Genomic DNA, 20,508 nt, shown 5'->3' on the forward strand with positions numbered 1-20,508 from the left:
CTGCAATGCAGGAATCTTTTGTCCATTGTCGAGCTGGGACTCACAACTTTGCAATTAAGAGTCTCACGTACTACCAACTGGGGGGATCCAATCACGCATCTCCGACATAACATGTGCTTTGGCTCATTAACGCCTGCTAATGTATGTTGAGCAAGCCGAGAAAGCCTTATACCTACTGGTTCCTTGCAGGCTAGGAACCTCTAGAGGTAATTGGTCAAGTGCAAGAGGTTGTATTAGGGACTTGTACCGAGTAGTCACCAGATTCAGAGTGGCGGCTCAGCCAATAGTCTTCTTTGCCTTCCTGTAGAGACATCTGAAAAAGTTGGGAGTTGATGCTTGCAAAAGGGGACACAGTTATGGAAAGCTTTAGATGTTTTGTAAGGGAGGAGTCCATGGCAAGCCTTGGACTATACAACCCTTTTCGTCTCATCACAGGTAAAAACTTGTGTTCCTGAAAGAAGAGAGAATAGTGTGCACCATTAGACAAGGATTTTGTCATAGGACCAGGGACTATAATGTTTGGAAGGTAAGACTAAGCAGCAAAACACACTCTGCTATTTATTTAACAGGGTCTCAAGATGACATCTCCAAGAAATTTTACCCTACTTCTGTTTAATATTTCAGCACAAAAAAACAGAAGTGCATCAAGTAGTGTGTGTGTGTGTGTGTGTGTGTTTAAAAAGGCACCACACCACACTGGGTTTGGCATAATTTGAAAAAACTCTTCAGTCCTGCTGCTGGTAACAGCTATAAAGGCTCTTAAAGCATCAATTAAAGTCAAAGTGGCTTAGATGGAGCTTCCACTCACAAGATTCACATAGCCTTGGCTTGAACAATGCTGCAGTATTCCAATGAATGGTCTGGAATGTAGAAGATAAGGGTTTATGGACCTAGTTAGAGCCTAGATGGAATGCCAATAGGAGCCCCACTAGCTTAAGCCTTAATAAGTTAAGTTCACCAGTTGCTATCTAAGCAGTCAGATTAAATAGGAGATAGATTCAAATAGGAGATAGTCCAATAACATTTATATGGTGTTAATGGGAATCTATTAAGGAATCAGTCCCAACTAGGGATGGACAAAAATATTATTTGGTCTGCAAGTGAACTGACCTAATACACACTTACCAAGCTAAAACACCAAATCTAGCTGTTGTCAAAGTCTGTGAAAACACTCCTGTACATGGAAAATGGGAGTTTGCTGGCTAAGGTTTTGAAAAGTGATACTTTAGCTATTACAATTTAATGCAGAATGCTGGGAAAGATATATATTTGAGGAATTAACAGAGTGGGTGAAAATGCTGCCCTCTAGCTCTGCAGCTTGCCCGTGACCTCCAAAGATGCACATACCGTATTACCAAGTAGCACTGTGGAAAGTTCACTGAGAGCGATTAGCCCCTCCCCGAGGTGATGCCTTTGCAGTCTGTTGAAGAAATATCTTAATCCTCGCTCCACCTTGGCAGCAGAATCTGCTGCTCTGTAATAGCTCCAGACAGGCAACCTGTATCGGTGTAGTTAAAGAAAGAAGCTTTGCTTGAACTTAACACCTATTTATTATCTGGCCCACAGGTTTTTCAAGATGAGAAGGAAGTCAAAAAACTAAAATAGTTAGGTTAAACCAGCATATCTAGTATATGCCTGCAGATGTTTAAAAAGGGAGGGGACTCGTGTCGGCAGAAAACTTATGTTCCTGTCTAATAGGATATGCAAATTCCCCACTTGATTCCATTTCTCAGGTTCATAAGGTAAAGGTAAAGGACCCCTGACAGTTAAGTCCAGTCACAAATGACTCTGGTAGTTGCAGCGCTCATCTCGCTTTACTGGCTGAGGGAGCCGGCGTTTGTCCGTAGACAGTTTTTCCGGGTCATGTGGCCAGCATGACTAAGCCGCTTCTGGCGAACCAGAGCACCACACGGAAACACCGTTTACCTTACCGCCACTTTGACATACTTTCGAACTGCTAGGTGGGCAGGAGCTGGGACTGAGCAATGGGAGCTCACCCTGTCGCAGGGATTTGAACCGCTGACCTTACAATCAGGACTGGCCCTACTGCAGCACACTCTATGTGCAGCTAGCTACCTTTGAAGGTGACTCAGAAACTGCAATTAATTCAGAATGTGGCTGCTAGACTGGTGACTGGGAGCAGCTGCTAGAACCATATAACACTGGACCTAAAAGCGGGTTATATATATAAAAGGAATAACAAAACCAACTACTTCTATTTTACAGTTTGCCTTTTTGGATTTCTGTTATACACCTTTGCATGTACCCATATCCTTAAGATCTTGCCACCCTATAGCTGGTTGGGTGCTTAATGTCAGACCAAACTTTTCTGATATCTTTCTTACCTTAGTATGTCAGTATCTGGCAGCTTCCGCTGATGTCCTGAAAGCTGGCTTCCCACTTCCTGATGGGCAGACGTGATGTTTTGACTGACACACACTGTGTACTGCAGGGATGCCATGTTGACGCCAAGGGTACTCTCAAGGCAAAAACGTTTGTTCCTCTCTACTGAGAGGAAGATGGGTATGTCTGAGGCAATCAGCACTGTCACTCCTTTAGAGATAACAAACACACAAACGTATAAAAAAAGAAATCAGACAGTTATGACTGTGCTTTACTTTGTCATGCATTTGATGAAATTCCAGTATCATTTTTTTAATCCAGTGTGAGAAATCAGAACTCACTCACTTCCATTTCTGTGCAGATGATGACAAAAGGGCATAAGCCTACATAGACTTCTCTGCCTGCATCCAAGGGTGCACATTTCTCTGTGCCATCCTAATTGTCCTAGAAAGTTGACACTGGCTGTTGCCATTCTAGCAAATTTGCTTATTTAAGGAATAAAACAGGGACTCCACGTGGCTCTGCTTTTTGTTGTTGTCAAAGGCACATAAGCCTTGTAGAGATTGTGAGTTATATTGCTCATGGCTGAGATCGTAAACATTCTGTTGTTTACTTATTGCATAATATGTCTAATAACTATAATTAGGTATCAAAATCTCATAACTGATTGAATACTATCAATGTAATTAGATTTTTTTCTTCTTTTAATCATGGACTTGCAAAGCATCTCCAAACTGAACACAGCCCGGCCTTCCAAAGTTGTTGATCCTGACAGAGAATCCTCCTCATAGGGTGATACTCAGCCCAGAGACGTGGTATATCCTCCTTTAGGAATGGTCATTCCCTGTCCTTCTAAAATGCAACATAGCAAAGAGACATGGAAGCTCCCAGACTCTATACCAAAGGTAAACACTGTGGTGCCCTCCAGATATTGCTGGAGTATTAACTAGCAACATTTCTGACCTTTGGCCATGCTAGCTAGGGCTGTTGGGAGCTGGAATCCAACAACATCTGGAGGGCACCATGTTAGCAATCCCTGCTCTGTACACTAGTGGCAACAACATGTCTTCTGAAATTCTGCCATGCTATTAATGTCACACGTCAATAAGTTACTGTGAACTATGGTGCAGAAGGGAAATTGACTAGCAATTTTGCCTGGCCAGTGTAGACATTTTAGACAAATTAGAATACAAACCAGTTCAAATTTTATGTGCCTGGGGCTAATGTACTAGGATTTAATGCACTGGTAGAAAGGGAATGGAATGCGGGGAGGGCATATCCTTCCTCATACATCTTCCCTTTTCTTTTTTGTTTTTATTTTTTAAGGAAGGCAAATTTGAGCTGTTCCTCAGAAAGAAAAGAAAGTAAGAGGAATTCCCACATCAAAAGCTAATATTCGAAACCATTGCTGCACAATGCGCTAGTAAGATGGCCGTGTACACATTGCAAAAAAGAGGAACTGTGTCAACAAAAAAGAGGGCACAGGATTGCATAAAACTTGCATATGCTACTTCATATATGTATAATCTCACTGTAATGGGAAAGAATGTGGCCAGGTGACCTGTGTTGGTGGACAGCTTGAAGACTCCTGCTCACTCTTCCTTCTTATGGTTCTTTAAAACTAGATTTGGACCAGACAGCCATTCAAACAGAGGACTGTCCTCTGTAAAGTAGAGTCCATGGCCATCCAACTATTAAGGTATGATACATTACTCTCTGTTTACTGTATCAGTGAGGCAGGTACTTGATGTAGCTAGCCACCTTTCTTGGAGAAGATACAACCCTAGTTACCGTCTTAATTTTTCATTCAGTTGGATTGTATTAAAAAGAAAATAAAATACTAAAGCCATAGAAAAGCTATTTACAGTCAACAGTGTTGGGAAATCAAGCGAGGAAGGCAACTCTTACCAGTTGATCCCAAAAAATATCTTTCTAAGACAGAGCCATAAGCAGCTGGGGTTTTGGCGAGGTTGCTGATAATGAATGGCTGGGCCTTGATGCTCACGTTGTTCAGAGGCCAATGCTGGCTGCTGACACTTGCTCCTCCATACCAGGAAATATTTACCATGGAAAAGCAGTCCTGGAAAGCAAAATATTACAGAAAAACTCATGTATAATTTTGAAGAATAGCCTTGGTTAAATCTATAAAATATGCAAGGGTACATGTTTGTGCCCAAATGACCTGTCCTTGCTCCAACCTTATTCACCCAGCTGTGGGGTTATTTTTACTCAAATATTCAGGTTGCCCTAGACCCTTTTAAAAGCATTTACTTCCACTGAACAAATGAGATCAGCAAGTTTTACCTCCCATGTGATTGCATAATCACTGGCTAATAGCACAAGGCCTCTTAGATGAAAGCCCAGACACATTTCAAAAGGGATTTTGGAGTTTTTGAAGGCATCAGGGTTAACATTTATGTCGTCTCCTTTACACAGTTAAGGTTGATCAGCCACCAATGAGGGGAAGATTTCTAGTCATATTTCTCAAACTGTTTTGTACCAATTGTCTATCATTGTGCCTTGAAATATATTTAATAAAGCTAATTCTGGCTTGGCTTTCCCATTTTATAACCAAAACTGGATGTCAGTTCCCCCCTGCCTTCCCTGAGTAGAGGAAAAGGAGCGTAACTGATTATACCATGCACACTTGTGCTACGACTGTTTCCGATAAGCAGGTTTGGCAGATGTGGAGAATGTTCCAAAAAGTCTGTTTGATCATGATGACAGCAGGATAAAAGAAACCTGCCTCTTGTGTAGACCAAAAGCAAGTTGCCTTTATTGTATCACTTAGAACTCTCCTAAAAAACAATTGCTTGTTTCCAGTTTGACACTCTGGCTTTTTCTTCCTTAGTCTTTGATATGCATCTGAATGTTGCTTCCTGGGCATTCTCAGCCCCCTAATGCAATCAGTGCAAGAGTTTCTCTGTATCATTGTACAACTGAGAAGTCTTTGGTTCCATATGCTTAGTCTATAAGGGACCATGATAACACAAAGCTATGGCAAGGTCCTTTCAATTCAATCTATGAATCTCTGAAAAAGGCTTGGCTTCATTTTTGAGACTTTGATTAGGGTACTCCTATGATTGCTAAACCTTTTGAAAGTCTGCAGAAATTCTAGCATGAACCAGAATGCCTAATTGAGGTCAAAGAATTTGACCCAGTGTGAGCCTCATGTTTAAAACTGAGTGGTTTAATTAGAGCTGTTTATGCTAACTGACCTCTTCCTCCCCAAGATCCTGAACTAAAAATTGTATTTTACATAGAAAACATGACTGCACAGATTTTGAATTTCTTTCAGGTACTGCTAGCATACCAATGAAGGAGTGAGGACCAGGGGTCCACCTGGGTCCACTTTGGAGAGCCAGGCTGGAGCCATTTTATAGACTGAAGCCATTTTATAAGAAGCAAGCTAAAAGCTAAAAGCTATTTCTCTCCTCTGCCTGCACACAGCATTTTTGTAAATGCAGCAAATGTGGTCTGAGCGCTTCACACCTGCTCTAGCTATTGACCCAATTCCCGTAAACACACCGAGAATAGAGCGAACAACAGGAAAGATGTAGCCCACCACAAAATAAGGTGAGAACATGGATGGCCGATGTGGTTTTACAAGGAATTGGAAATAGGTCAAGAGGATTTTAAGCCCTCAGTGCCACCTAGTGGATAATGCAGCTTGGAACCGAAGGGCCACCATCAATTCTTTAATTGGTTGAGCTTCAATGAATATGCATAAAGGGGAATGTTTGGGGGGTGAGTTTAGAGGCTGAACTTTGCTTTGCCTAAGGGGATAAAAACTGTCTGCCCCTGGTGTTCGGGGGCATTCTCTCATTTTTGCTGAATGTACCCACTTTGCTTTGCTTGTCTGACAAATAAACCAAAGTCAATAAAACTTCTTTTAAAAATATTGCTGCCTGGAATTTTTTCCATTCTGGTCTGCATTCTGATGTCTCCAACACCAGTACACTAAAACAAACAAGGTATATGCTGTGCATTGAGAGCAAAAATAGGTCAGATAGTCAAAGCAAGCAGATCACCCACTGATTTAAAAAGCTGTTTTCATTCAAGATACAGATAGGTAGCCGTGTTGGTCTGCCATAGTCAAAACAATTTTTTTTTTTTTCATTCAAGATAGTTAGGTTTGCATTTCCTATGTCTTTAATTCCAAAATAAAACCTCAATTGGAATGTACATTCTGTTTGTTTGTATTTTAAATGTATCTTTATTTTTTAAAAAAATATTTAAAAGCATTCCTGCATTAGCATTGCTAATGAGTGGTGCATTCCTGATTCAAGAGAGTTATTTACATCGCTCAAGAAAATACCCCTGCTTCCAACCAAGTATGTCAGCTTAGGATCACATTCTTTTGAATTGTTCTAGTTTCTTATATGTCAATAGGTCCACATAAATATTTTTAACCTGTCTCAGATCCTGAGATGGTTGAGGCTGAAAAGCCAAGTACAAGAATAAATAAATTTCTAGATATTGTTGCAAAATCCTGTCCATAAAATATGTGTTTAATGCTGACTCATAAACATATTTACTTGGAGGAAAATCTCACACATTTCAGTGGGATGTTTCATATGCCTGGGACTGCTGCCCAAATCCTATATTGCTGTAAGAAGTTCATACATGCAGGAGATGCCAAAACACTCCTATCCAGCTTTCAATATATCCAGAGAGAAACACAGTTCTTAGATTTCAATGCTGGTGCAGATAGATTTGTTACTTTCACAAGATTTATAAAGCACCCCCACCTCCTTCTTTGGAGCACAGAAAAAAAGCTGTTTTGAAGACTCCCACTGTCATTCCATGATAAATAATAATAATAAGTTATGTCATGACTATGGTGGCAAGGGAACTTTCTTAGCTTGCAATTTTCAGAGACCGATACAATTTTAGGTACTACTTGGTTCATTTTTAGAAAGGTGGTTCTTCCTCTCTCCGGTTATACACAACACTACAAAGGTGCAGAGCTAGAACTGGTTTTGGATTTAGCTCGCTGATTTACTTTTGTATTCTTGCAATTTTGTCTTTGTCTGCAGATATCTTGGTATTTGCCAAGGGATCCTGGAGATTCTTTTAGGGGGTTGAACTTTTACCTTAAAAAACCAGGATTTTCATAAATAGGCAACAACGAAAAATGCAGATCTACATTTACTGCAAGGACCAAGTTTAAGATGTCAATGCTTGTTTTGATTAGCATGCGTATTACTGGCATCTTTATCAGTGTTGATGTTCACACTCTGTAAAGTTTGTTGGGAATGCGACATGAGCGTAATATTTAGTGAAATAAACTGAAGCTGTAGTTAATTACCTTGATCTTAACCTGGCAGTGCAGAGGTGTCCAACCGATGCTGTAGCACTCCGTGTTGGAAGAAAGGCTGGACTCCAAGGAGATATTCAAATGTGCAGTGGCTTCCCAGGTGTAACAGAATTCTGTCTTGTTTATCCAACACAGATTCTTCATTAAAGGTACCTCCACATCTGAGAGTCTTCCCATGTGAATCTCCAGGAAAGTTTTGTCCTCACTCAGAGTCTGCAGGATGAGGGAATGAGCTTTTCTTTCCCAAATAAGACCACTGGCATTCCCTTTCAGGATCCAATTTTTGTTTGGCTGATCCACCACTTGCCAGTAGATAATCCCAATGGTCATCACAAAGAACACAGCTACCCCAAGGCAGGCAATTGCTCCTTTCCAGGTCTCATTCATTTCCTTCAGCCCAGAATCCCACGTCACCTCTGGAACTGGAGTCGGGTTCCTGGGACGATTGTGAGGCATTTTACTCACACGAAGAATATTTCCCCCCCCATATGATCTAGGAAGGACTCTCAAGGCACAGAGCTCTCCCCTTTTTAGAGCTTTGCAGGAAGCTCAGTTCAGATTTGATTCTTCCCCCCCTGCTGTCCATGAGTAACTTCGCACTATCCCTGCCCAGGGGAGGGAAAGAACAAAAAAGAAGTGGGGAAAGGTACAACTTTTCAAAGCTTTTCCCAGCACTTCTCAGTGCATTACATTCAAAAGAGAGACTTAAGTCTGGGGAAGTGATTCTAGCCAGTTCTGCGCTAGAAGCCTACAAAATATAGCTGCAAATGTGTGGTGTCAGATCTATTTGCCCCTGCCAGATTTATCCTAGGTCCTTGAGCCATGACATTTCTTTGGCCTGTCAGACTGTGCCTAATCAGGAACTCTGTCCATAGTTTAATAGAAGCGCACATATGCAGTGAGACCCTGGATCCTAGCCTGCTCACAGCCTGCTCACAGAACAGGTAAGTGGGAAGCATCTGTGTTATAAGAAACGACAAACTGTCAATCCAGCTCCACTTCTGGGTTTGGACTCAACCTTTTGAAGCCCCCAAAACCGTAACAGGGACCCACAGACGACCAGCTTACTTTGAAAGCATCGTTAAAGCTTATTAGCCCTGAATATGGTTGCCAAATCAAAATTACAAGCCAGGAGTCTGAAATAATAAATGTCTTATTATATTCTGTTGAGCTATCACAGTTTTGAAGAGTGTTAATCACAAATCTTTGATGATGTAAATAAGCACGGGGTCCTTGAATGTCAAATTGAATTTTCAGCATTTACATTAGTGAGGGCTTGAGCCTTTGAACAGAATACTTTACAGATGTCAGATGTCACGGTGTTACATTATGCACAATAGATACCGTTATGTATTTGGTCTTCTTGGCTCTGGTCAGATTTCAAACAGAGTGCATTAAACACTATTATTTTTAGGGGCCGTGCAGTGCAATCTTATGTTTACTCAGAAGTAAGTTTAACAGGGATTACTCCTTGATAAATCTGTTTTAGGATGGCAGCTTAATTGAAATTATTTTCTAATGACGAACAGACCCCCACATACACAACCCCCAAAGTTTTAGAGATTCCCTCTCGCTCTTTTTAACCACTTCTTAATTTTAAAGACAGAGGCAGAACCTTTAGCTCTCGGGGCTCTTTTGCAAAGGGAAAAATCTTTACTTAAAATATTCCATTTAAACCGAACAAAGATCAGCTTTTCATTAATATAAACCAGATAAGCTCAACTGAAAGAACTATGCTGGTTACACAACGAAGAACACGATTCATTCTCTTTCCAAATGTTCTTTTTCTACATCAAAATTCTGGGAAGGACATAAAGATCTGGACTAGTTTTCATTTGCTTTCAGGTAGAACTTAGAAAATAGTTTTGGCACAAACACTACCATCTCCTAAAGAGAGCAGGGTTTGCCAAAGGGAATGCTTCTTCCTCCACAAGCACTGTTTTCAAAATACATAAAGGCAAGAATGGCACAATAAAAACCAGCAGCTTTAAATGTGGTGGAGTTTTATAACTTCACAGATCTCTTTAACCTGCCAGAACTAGGACTGACAAACATCTGAACTGGGCAGTTCCAAGTCCCATATTCATGGAAGTCATTTAGAGTGTTCTATCACAACTTGTTTCCACTCTGTGGCCTCATAAACACAATTCACAGTTCAAATATCACATCAAATAATAATCTGAAGCAAACTATACTCTAATGTGTAGCATCCTGCTCAAAAGTTCCAGTGGCATTCCTGCACTTGCTACCGTCATGCTATAGATGAAAGAAGCTCAAGTCTGGTTTGTTGGGATGTCTGAACCCAGGCTTGTGACTTGTTTCTCCAAACAAACCATAAGTGGTAAACCAAGAACCAACTTTGGCTACCACTCACGGTTTGGAAGAAATAAACCATGAGTCTGGATTTCAACAACACAACAAGACATTTTGTTTTATCCATGGCACAGCAGCAGGGGAGGAGCACCCCAGAAACTGCTAAGCAATGTGCACCAGCATGCTGGCCATTTACATGAATGCACAGTTTGCTTTTCGAAGCATGCAAAAACATGGATCAGATTGCATTGCTAGTATACAAATGAACTATATGCTTACTTAATCCACAGAAGTTTAAAATCAGGCCCAGAGCAATTGACTCACCTGAAACTGAAGGGAAACAATCAAGGTTCCAGAGCAGCAATTTGGCATTGTTTCCAGAGCTAACTGGATTCCTGCGGAGGGAGGAAATAGCACTTGATTAGCGGGTGATATCATGGTACAACAGCTAAAGGGCCAGTAAGTGCAAATAAGGATTAAGGAAATATGACAAAGCAGCCTTTGAGTCTGAAACATAATGCAAAGCCATCCAGAAAGTCTTATTGACCCCAGATGGTTCTGATCCATGTGTCAGTGTGAACTAGTCATAAACTTAAGCTAAAGTGGGGGGGTTGGACTATATTTTGAAAAAAAATATATGAACGAATTCCTATGCCCCACAAATAACTCAGAGATGCATTTTAAATAAAAGCACACACTCTACTCATGTAAAAACACCAGGCAGGCCTCACAAATAACCCAGAGATGCATTTTAAATAAAAGGACACATTCTAGTCATGTAAAAACACACTGATTCCCGGACTGTCCGCGAGCCAGATTTAGAAGGCAATTGGGACGGATCCGGCCCCCGGGCCTTAGTTTGCCTACCCATGGTTAAGAGTAAAAGAAAAAGGACAAGGCCCAGCTGTTTACAAGGAACTCGAAGGCTTTTATTGAGTGTTTTAACAATAAATCATTGCTGATATATGTGTGTTTTCACTTGTTATGAATGCATAGGATTCTTCTCATCTCTCATAAACAATAAAACTAAATTGCAGCTTTAAGGAAGCCAGCTATCTCCATTCAATTTCCCACTCTTCCTCTGAGTAGCTTAGGGAAGTGAATATGTTTCTCCCATCACCTCCACTATGTCTGCTTATCCTTACAACAACCCTGTGCAGAATCCAATGTAGTGCTAAGTGAACATTCCATCAACACAAGGATTTCTGCTTGTGCAATGGAACATTTCCCCCCTCTCCTCCCCCTGTGCACCCCCTAAATCTGTTCTAGAGGCTCTCTCCCCCTAATCCTCTGGAACAGGTTTGGCGAGGCCACCGGGTATGCATGGGGAGAGGGGGAAGTTCCATTGCGCAAAAAAATACTTGTGCTGGTGGGACAAGGTAGTTGAATGCTGGCCCATAAGGTAGGTTAGGCTCAAAAAGACGCACCCAAGATCACCCAGTGAACTTCATGAGTGAGTTTGGATCTGAACCTAGGACTCCCGGGTCCTAGTCTGACACTATAACAACTCCACCATACCGTCTCTCAGATTATTGGACAGGTAGGTTTGTGGGAATTATTTTTGTTTGTTTGTTACTACGGTGCGTATTTTTGTGTCCGTATATTGTAAACCACTCTGTGATCCTCAGGTGAAGGGTGGTAATTTAATAAATAGTAAAATAAATAAATGAAAAGGTAGTTCTGAAGGTACTTGATGTCTTCAAGACATTTAGGCAGGTTTGCATCTGAGAATGTGAAAGTTCTTAGTAATGGAAATAGTTCTAGAACTGTAGCTCCTGAAGAAAGTCTTTAGAAAAGTGCCCAGCAATAATAATTAAAAAAGGAATTAATCCACTTTAGAGTTAAAATGAGAAAAGATTGGTCATAGAGTTGAATAGACAATCAGACGGACAAATAATCTGACCTAGTGGAAGGTAGTCTTTTATGTTCCTATTGTTGTTTTTTTTAATATTGTGAATTTTTTAAAAAAAATATATTTGTTGAAAGTTGGTTTGTGTGTATGTGTTCCTTATCATAATTATTACAGTGATAATTATTGTTAGGGTAAAGTATGGGGGAAAGTGGTTATTAGCACATCCTGACTATAGACAATTGGAAATAGAGATGGGGGGGGGGAAATGAACACTTATTTCTCTGCATTCTGTGGTGTAACAACAAATAATTAAGAAGGAAACATTACCAGATTATTCCAGTTTCAATTAAATAGACTTCCAGTAAAATAAACCTTACCTTCTTCTTGTAAGCTGTTGGAAGATCAGCAATTTCACCTGGCAGAAGCCAGAAGCTACGGTAAAAAATACAAAGCAGTAGATGTGACTGTTCCTCAGACAGATTGGTTCTGTGTAATCCAAGGCTTCTAAAAACTGCTTGCAAAATCTTGGAAACGCTGTTGAAGAAAAACAGGAAGGTTAGTGCCGATTTCAGAGCAAAATGCATCAACAACAGCTGTGGGTGGAACAATTGTGCGTTCAAAGTGATGATGCCATGTGGTGACATCCTAAAGGTTGCCATGATAATGTCATCCTGATCCAGACATCAGAGCAGCAGACCCAAGACAAAACCCAGTCATCCAAGCTAGCCAGATATGGTATAACTCGTTTTATGCATCCCAGTAAACTAATCAGAAATAACACACAGTCAAAGAACAGGCAAGATTGCACCAATTTACTGAGGTATGATAACTACTCTGTAGTTAAGTGATTGTGTATTGTTATTCAATGACATTTCTACTTGTGTAGAGTTGCAAGTCTATATGTGTATTTATATGCAGATAATTGCAAGATTTCCAGTGGATGAAACCCATGGTAGTGGTAGCTATGTTTTAGGAAACTTTATGAGGTTGGACCCAGCTGACGTATTGTTGACAAGCCCTTTGAAGGGCAGAACAAATTTATCAAAGGTGAGTGGTAGAGCACACACGTTCCAAGCAGGTTCAATCTCCATCGTATTCAGGTTGGGCCCAGAGAGACTATTGCCTGAAATCCTGGAAAGCCTTTGCCAGTCAATGCAGCTAGGTGGGCTAATGGTCAACATAAGGCAGTTTCCAATGTTCCTGTGACTGTTCAAATAATACGTCAAAAGCATAGACAGAGTGCTTGATAGAAATATTCTCAGGACCCAGTGATTCTGGGGTGTCCTTAGCAAGTCAAGCGCTTCCAACATCTAGTTTTATGACCAATTCTTTGATTTGAGTTGCTGCTCTCAGATGACAACATTTCTAAAGGGAACATGGCACTTAAATGAAGGAGCCAATCTTTCAGCTTACTTTTTGTTCTCATCCCACAAATGACAAAAGCTGCTACAGTGACCAGATATGTAACTTAACATACACATGTCAGAAGTAGTGCGGTAATTTAAAAAAATTAAAAGACCCCAAACATAAACAAGCAAATGCACTGGGGGAAGGCTTCTAGTTGGCCCCTTTACAAACAAAAGGTGAATCATTTTCCAGGAACAATAATAATAATTTAACTTTTTTCACAAAAGTAACCTGAAGCAACGTACAAGACAAACATTAAAACCAAGTATCAAAAAGAGAAAAAAAAAAACAAACTAAAATGCTTATTGGTAATATGCATAAAAGGGCAGATTAAATTCAACCCACTCCAATAAATAGATGAACAAAAGAAGCTGCAAATATACTTAAGTGTCCTTTAAATTAATGGCCAAAAGCCTGGGCAATTTTTATTTTTTGCCCGGCATCTAAAAACAGAAAGTGATCCTGCCAGACATGCCTCCCTGGGGAAAGCATTTCACAAATGTGAAGCCACCACTGAAAATGTAGGTTCTCATCTTGCAACCCTTCACATCTCACTTGGAGGAGGTCACATGGAAAAGAGCCTCAGATGATGAACACAGGAGCCAGATGATGAATTCAGGGGGAAGGCTTGTTCAGAATGGTGCAAGTTATTCCTTTTGTTGTTCCCTGTAGAATAATAAAATTGATTCTGTAGAATAGGGACCCTGAGGGACATCTAGTCCAACCCCTTTCAGTGTAGGAATCTCAACAAAAGCATCCATGACAGTTCGCCATCCAACCTCTGCTTAAAAACTTCTAATGAAGGGGAGTCCACTATCTTCGAAGAGGGTCTGTCCAACTGTTGAACAGCTCTTACCATCAGAAAATTCTTCCTGATATTTACAAGAATCTCATTTCTTGTAACTTAAATCCATATGTTCGGATCCTACGCTTTGGAGAAGAAGAAAACAAGCTTGCTTCAGCTTTGGATTTCCAAGTCCTATAGTCCAAGAAAGCTGTGTTTCACTTACATTCTAGAGTGGTGCTCATTGAAAGTGAGGTAAGTCCTCAGGTTCATCTAAAACTCTGAATTATCTCACTGTTGCCATCTGTTCATTCCAACACCTGATGGTTGCTATTTCAAAGACTGCAGGTTTTGAGAGAAGTAGTTGGGGTTTCTCCCCTCCATCTCCCCTTTCAGGAGGCTATAAGCTTTTAAAGGTTTCAACAGCAGACTGCCTCAGGCTCAAACCCCATATTCTTCAAAAGCAGTATAATGGAATCCCCTTAGAACTGCCCGTTAATAGTTACAGGGCTTAGCATACAAGGAACCAGAGTCAGACATAAAACATGAAAACAGAAGGGAAAATTATAACTCAAAGGCACAAAAGCTCATTGTATCAGATTTAACTCATGATAAATACATTTAAAGGGCCTGCTCCTTAATCCACACAGATGCTAACTGAGGCCAGGCGTACAGCAACTGGCCAATAAAGCCTGCCTTGTAAACATTCCTGCCTTTACTACCTTCTGTGTTGCTTTCCCCTTTCAACTAATTTCATCATCCCTAAGTAGCCAAGGAGGCCCTTGGTTCCTGATGCTCCCAACTGGATATGATAGAGAAATGCAGGCCAGGATTTAAAGTAGCAGAACTGCAATGAATCAAATTGGAGCTCGTGCTGGAACTCTAGATTCAGAGGCTGCAGTCTTGCCTGCAGTTAGGCTACCTAAATCCCATTATAGTAGTTGGGAGCAACAGGCTGTGTGTGTAGGCCTGGCAGCCATAGTCATCTGCATGTCGTATAAGCTGTTCAGAGCAGGAAGACTTATTGCTGCTAACCCACATGCTGAAAGCTGTATTTAATATTTAGTTCTGGATAAACGTGCACATAAAATCAGCTTGATTCCCAGCAGTTCCTCCTCTACTTACATGCCAAGCCCTGGGTTCATTATTATTATTGGCGTTTGTCAGACAGGAGCAAAAGACAAATTGAAAATGATAACCAATATCTCAAAGTTAGAGGCACCACCCTCAGTGAAACAAGGCACTAACTAATCAATCCGAACAAGTCCTTTAAAAAGGTAGTAGTATGATTGTCAGTTGCTGGGGGATCATGAACAAGAGGGCCTTGTGCTCCTGGTCTACTTTTAGGCCTCCCATAGGCATCTGATTGGCCATGTGGGGAAACAGGATGGGACTTTCGTTTGATCTTGCAAATCTCCTCCAAACAGTGAGATGAACAGAAGTCCTGAGCAGAATATGCTTCAGGTGAGGGAGGGAGCAGGAAAAGTTGTTCATTTGGGAGTGGGGCTTGTAAGGGTTGCCATTTTTTTGCCAAAGCTGTTGAGCTTTTTTTAGTCTCGCCCAGTTGAGTTTTGAGCTGCTATTTTTAATGACAGCTACACTTCCAGCAAAAACATCCAAGGAGGGTGCAAAGGGGAGTTGATGTGGGGTGTGACCTAGGGAGAGGAGTGTGGCTGAGGAGGAAGGGTAGACTGGTGAGAGTCCTGAGAGCCACACTGAGAGAAAGGAAGAGAAAAATAAGTTGCATGAGCTGCCTTCCTCTTGCTCTGCCATCGGACAGCCCATTGTTTACAGTACAGGAGTCTTCGCTGAGTTGTGCATGGATTTTCCTGGGGTCTGCAACGCCCTACAAATGTTCTTACAAAGTATATCTGATTCCTGATAACTTACTGAGCAATGGCTGTGTGGAGCATGAAGGCACCTTTTGAAGTCTTGAGAGAGAGGAGAAGTTCTTTGCCCGGTATGTTCTTTCCCGCATGCATAACCGCAGCTTCTTATCCCAAGAAAAGCATTGGGCCGACTGCAAAGAGAGCAGACATGCTGTGTTTAGAGGGATGAATAAAAAGACCTAATTGCATAGTTTGGCTAAGCGGTGGATAGAATAGGACTGGACAAATATGCAAAGGATACATAAATACGAAGAAGGGAAAGGCATTCTTTTGCTGTGATATTTTAGTAATATATAATGAGAAGGTCTTCAAGTAGCAATAAGAAACAGTGAAATTTAAGTAGGATGTCAGAGAACAATAAATGAGCAGGTAAAATAATAAGCCTTTATACTATGGAAAATCTACAGAAATACCTGGATAAATCATACTAGGGAAGATACTCCTGCTATGGCTTGCAGGGGCCCTCTAGATGATGATGATGATGATGATTAATTGAATTTATATACTGCCCTATACCCAGGGGTCTCAGGGCGGTTCACAGAATAAATAGATGTCCCTTTTATTTTGCATTCATTATGATTTGTGCTCATGATGATAGTGGGGTGGTTATATGTAATCTGATTTAGGGCCCCTCCAGGCTGCTGTTTTCTCCAGGTCATTCAACACATCATTCAACTTTTCTGCAATGCTTCTCCAAAGTTTATTGCATTATTGCTGTCTGTATGGTATAACCAGCCTCATATAACATGCTTAAGTCTAAAGGTAAAGGGACCCCTGACCATTAGGTCCAGTCGTAACCGACTCTGGGGTTGCGGCGCTCATCTCGCTTTATTGGCTGAGGGAATCATGTGGCCAGCATGACTAAGCCGCTTCTGGCGAACCAGAGCAGCGCACGGAAAAGCCGTTTACCTTCCCACCGGAGCAGTACCTATTTATCTACTTGCACTTTGACGTGCTTTCGAACTGCTTTGTTGGCAGGAGCAGGGACCGAGCAACGGGAGCTCACTCCATCGCGGGGATTCAAACCACCGACCTTCTGATCAGCAAGCCCTAGGCTCTGTGGTTTAACCCAGAGCGCCACCAGTGTCCCAAGTCTAATCAATGCATTAATTCCATAGAGCGAGCTGTCCTGCCAGGCTTAGCTATGCCCACTTCTCTTACTTTGAGAGGAAATAGGTAATCAGGCCTAGTGTTCTCCCCCAGTCCAGCTGATAACCTCAGTGTGTGAAGAGGCTAAGTTGGTTGCACCAGCTGAGCTGCATGGCTCTAACAAACCTCTCCTGGGTTTAGGAACTGTCACCACTTTGCAACTAAGCCAGGGAAGAAGATATCTTTCCCTTTCAATGACTGATTATGATTGGAAAGTCATTCAGCTAGAGCTGTTGGTTCTACGATGATTCCTCATTAGGGAACCATTTTCAGTCTGTATGTTGGGCCTAAACGTCTCTTCTCATCCCTAATCCAGCTCTTATCCCTCTGAAACACATTCACCCTCAGGGCAGGGGTAGGGGAGTAAGAATATTTTCCTTACCCGTGATAAATTGCAGCATGCTCAAAATGGCACTTCATCTTGTTATATTTTCCTTGAATGGTCTTCTGTGTTTACCTTCTGTGGCCAAGAAAAATGGCTTTCCTTTGACCTAAGGAAAAACATTTTGTGCATTTCTCTTATTTCTTAGAGTGGGGCCTGCCTTCTCTTTCAATCTCATCTTGTATTTATCTTGGATAAAATCAGACATCTCTTCTTTAAGATGTGATTGTTCACGTGCCATCATTATATTCTTAATTCTCACGCAGCTATATAATAAAGTGTATTCCCATACACTCTTATATTGTCACTATTGTTTTTTCTGAGGGTTTCCTTTACTCATGTCTCTCTCAGATATGTTTTATGGTTCATAGCGGTTAGGGTTAGGGTTATGCTTATGAGCTAATAGGTTCTGAACTACATTTACCATAATTCATCACGACTATTTGGCTACAATCTAATCATAGTCTTAAAACAACAGTCAAGTTCTATCCTTCAAACAAAGGTCCACAGAGATTTGGGCAAATGGTGCCTGTCTTTGGTTCACCAATCAAAATATGTCAAACTGGTGCTTCTGCTGTCTGCTCCATAGATATATAGCATTGACTTTTCGGCTTGATATGCCTCATTATTAGGCTGACACACTAGGTAAAAAACAAAACAAACAAAAAACCTCCATGTGAAATTAAAACATTTATTCCCAATATATTTTTGTAACTTATTCACAAACACATTTTCCCTCAAGCCCCATGACCTTCTAGATTGCCTCATTATGCAAAACAGCACCAGTTCTTCATTACCAGCCCTTAGATCTAATGGCATCTTCCTCTACAGGGCCATGCCAATAATTATTATAAATAAGGCCAATTTAAACAGCTTGGAACTGCTGGCTGGTGTTAACCACCCCAGTGCACGTGAGGGATTATCCACACTTACCTTTCCTCTGTGCTTTCTAGGCATGGTCTGTGCTTTAAAGCTGTGTGTGGAAGCAGCACCCTCTTTTTTTTTTTTTTTTTTTTTTGCTCTGAATCCGCTCTTTAAAGCTCAGTCAGAGCAAACAGCAATTTGCTTAAAACCCGAATTGGCACTTGCTCCAAATGAGTGCTAAAGAGCAGGTTTTTGTGGGGAAAACTCTGGGGCAAAAACACACACACACACACACACACCAAACACACTCAGGCATGGGGCTTTTAAGCACATACCTATGCCTGGAAAGAGCAGGGGGAAAGGTAAGTGTGGATAAGACTAAGGTGAGGTAGCTCTCCATTCATGTATTGTTTCTAATGGTCATTGGAGACCTCTGGATAGTCACTGAGCATTTCTGATTTAGAAGCCTGGCCTTTGGCCGTCTCCCAAGGGTTGTGGTGTTAGGTTTTTCTGTGAGAATGTTGGCGCTCAAAATTTCACACCAGTTTCATTTTTAAAATGGGAGGAGGGTTTGACAGGTGCGATGAAGAGTAGCAGAATGTACAAAAAAGGGGAGATATAACTTAATTTATTGTAATAGGCTCGGTGTTGTGAGAAAGAAATGGGAACTTGCTGATGTGCATGTTTTCAGATATTTTACATTCCTCCTCCACATTGAGAGCCTGACATTTTCTTTCTTTTTTTTAAAGAGAGAACATGATGTCCCTCATTATGCCTCATCAGTTTTCAGCACAAATAAATACATGAAAATGAAATACTAATGCCTTGCAGGGAAGAAGAAAAAAACCAGCCTGGCCAAATCACAGAACCCTAGATAAGTGCTGAAACAGCTTCTTTGTACATGGGCACATTGTTTTAGTGCTTGTCCAATGCTCGATTTTTCAAGGCATGTCAACATTTTAGCATTGTACCCAACCCCACCACTGCTTCATCATGTGGAGAACTTTGCATTTGGCTCCCATCCAGCTTTGTGTAAATCAGCCTTGAACGTTGTTGCCATTCATTGGCTTCTGATGCTTATCCATTCGTTTTAATGCTGTTTTTAATTTAATGCAAATCACTGAAACTCATGGGGTATTGTGCTCCTTCTGCCTCTTTAAAATGTTCAGGTTGAACCTTCATGGCCAAGTCTGACACAAGACTGCTCACATGATGGTGGCTGGAACAGATCTAGTCACTATATCTATGTGGCAAAGGCGGTATATTCATACTGTTCACCCCATTTCTCTGAGCAATGTGAGAAGTTCCAGGAGTGCAGCACTTACCTGGGTTTGTTCCCCTTTTGAAAGATGTCAAGGAGGTTTATTGGCATTTTATAGTGTTGTCATTGATTTCCAAATATTCAGGTTGAAACTATACAGTTTCAAAATAATTGTCTAAGAACTCTACAATCGTTCCATCAACACTGCTAGTGTGAAAAAGATTATTGAAAAAGATGCTTTATACCAAAATGTATTGCAAGAAATTAGGTTCTCTCTCTCCCCCCCCCCTTACACACACACACACACACACACACACACACACACACAGAGAGAGAGAGAGAGAGAGAGAGAGAGAGAGGCAGACAGGCAAAATTGTATCACCACCCATAGGGTTTATGTACATTAAAGTGTCATCATTTGTAATGCATCATTTAATTTCTACACAAATTCAGTTTTGATAGTCTACTTTGTGTACAGCCACTTTGTTTTCTATACTGAAACAACAACTAGTCTATCCCAGCACTACAGTGCAGAAAGATGATAAACGTGCATTTCTCCTAACCTCCTGGTTTAGTAACACCACCTGCTGGAGCACAGAAGTCATAGAAATGTCCTCAAATCTCTTTGTGAATCCAGGAATATTGCTTGGGAGCAGCGGCACGGTGATCTGTCCAGGACACAAGATGATAATGGGACCTATCTGCTGATCCTCAATACTGTGACCAATATATATAAATAAAATTTTTAAATAGCTACTTTTGTAAAGCATTCATAGTCAAGATATAAAAGTGCTATTAGGTAAAGGTAAAGGTACCCCTGCCCATACGGGCCAGTCTTGACAGACTCTAGGGTTGTGCGCTCATCTCACTCTAGAGGCCGGGAGCCAGCGCTGTCCGCAGACACTTCCGGGTCACTTGGCCAGCGTGACGAAGCTGCTCCGGCA

At 41.2% G+C, this 20,508-nt stretch overlaps 1 protein-coding gene and 1 long non-coding RNA gene across 4 annotated transcripts in view; one reads left to right on the plus strand and one right to left on the minus strand.

The window, feature by feature from the left end:
- LOC310852807 (SITS-binding protein-like) overlaps positions 1 to 12,564 on the minus strand; it is a 33,273-nt gene extending 20,709 nt beyond the window's left edge. Inside the window, exons 1-7 of one of the 3 annotated variants that reach the window (XM_083756861.1) lie at positions 12,206 to 12,564; positions 10,301 to 10,371; positions 7,655 to 7,876; positions 4,252 to 4,423; positions 2,346 to 2,553; positions 1,348 to 1,498; positions 248 to 451 (exon numbers count right to left, since the gene is read on the minus strand). In XM_083756861.1, the coding sequence (XP_083612987.1) occupies positions 248 to 451; positions 1,348 to 1,498; positions 2,346 to 2,553; positions 4,252 to 4,423; positions 7,655 to 7,876; positions 10,301 to 10,348 (1,005 nt within the window). In that variant the 5' untranslated portion in view covers positions 10,349 to 10,371; positions 12,206 to 12,564. Of the gene's footprint in view, positions 1 to 247; positions 452 to 1,347; positions 1,499 to 2,345; positions 2,554 to 4,251; positions 4,424 to 7,654; positions 8,135 to 10,300; positions 10,372 to 12,205 lie in introns of those variants that run through there. The other 2 variants (XM_083756860.1, XM_083756859.1) reach the window with 2 other exon arrangements.
- Positions 12,565 to 15,190: 2,626 nt separating this feature from the next.
- LOC310825408 lies at positions 15,191 to 20,307 on the plus strand. Its single transcript, XR_014555287.1, has 2 exons — positions 15,191 to 15,296; positions 20,140 to 20,307. It is a non-coding gene; the product is annotated as an uncharacterized lncRNA (long non-coding RNA).
- The last annotated feature ends 201 nt before the right edge of the window (positions 20,308 to 20,508 follow it).

The sequence above is a fragment of the Podarcis gaigeae genome, assembly GCF_964106915.1.
Source record: "Podarcis gaigeae genome assembly, chromosome: 1".
NCBI classification, from domain to species: domain Eukaryota; kingdom Metazoa; phylum Chordata; class Lepidosauria; order Squamata; family Lacertidae; genus Podarcis; species Podarcis gaigeae.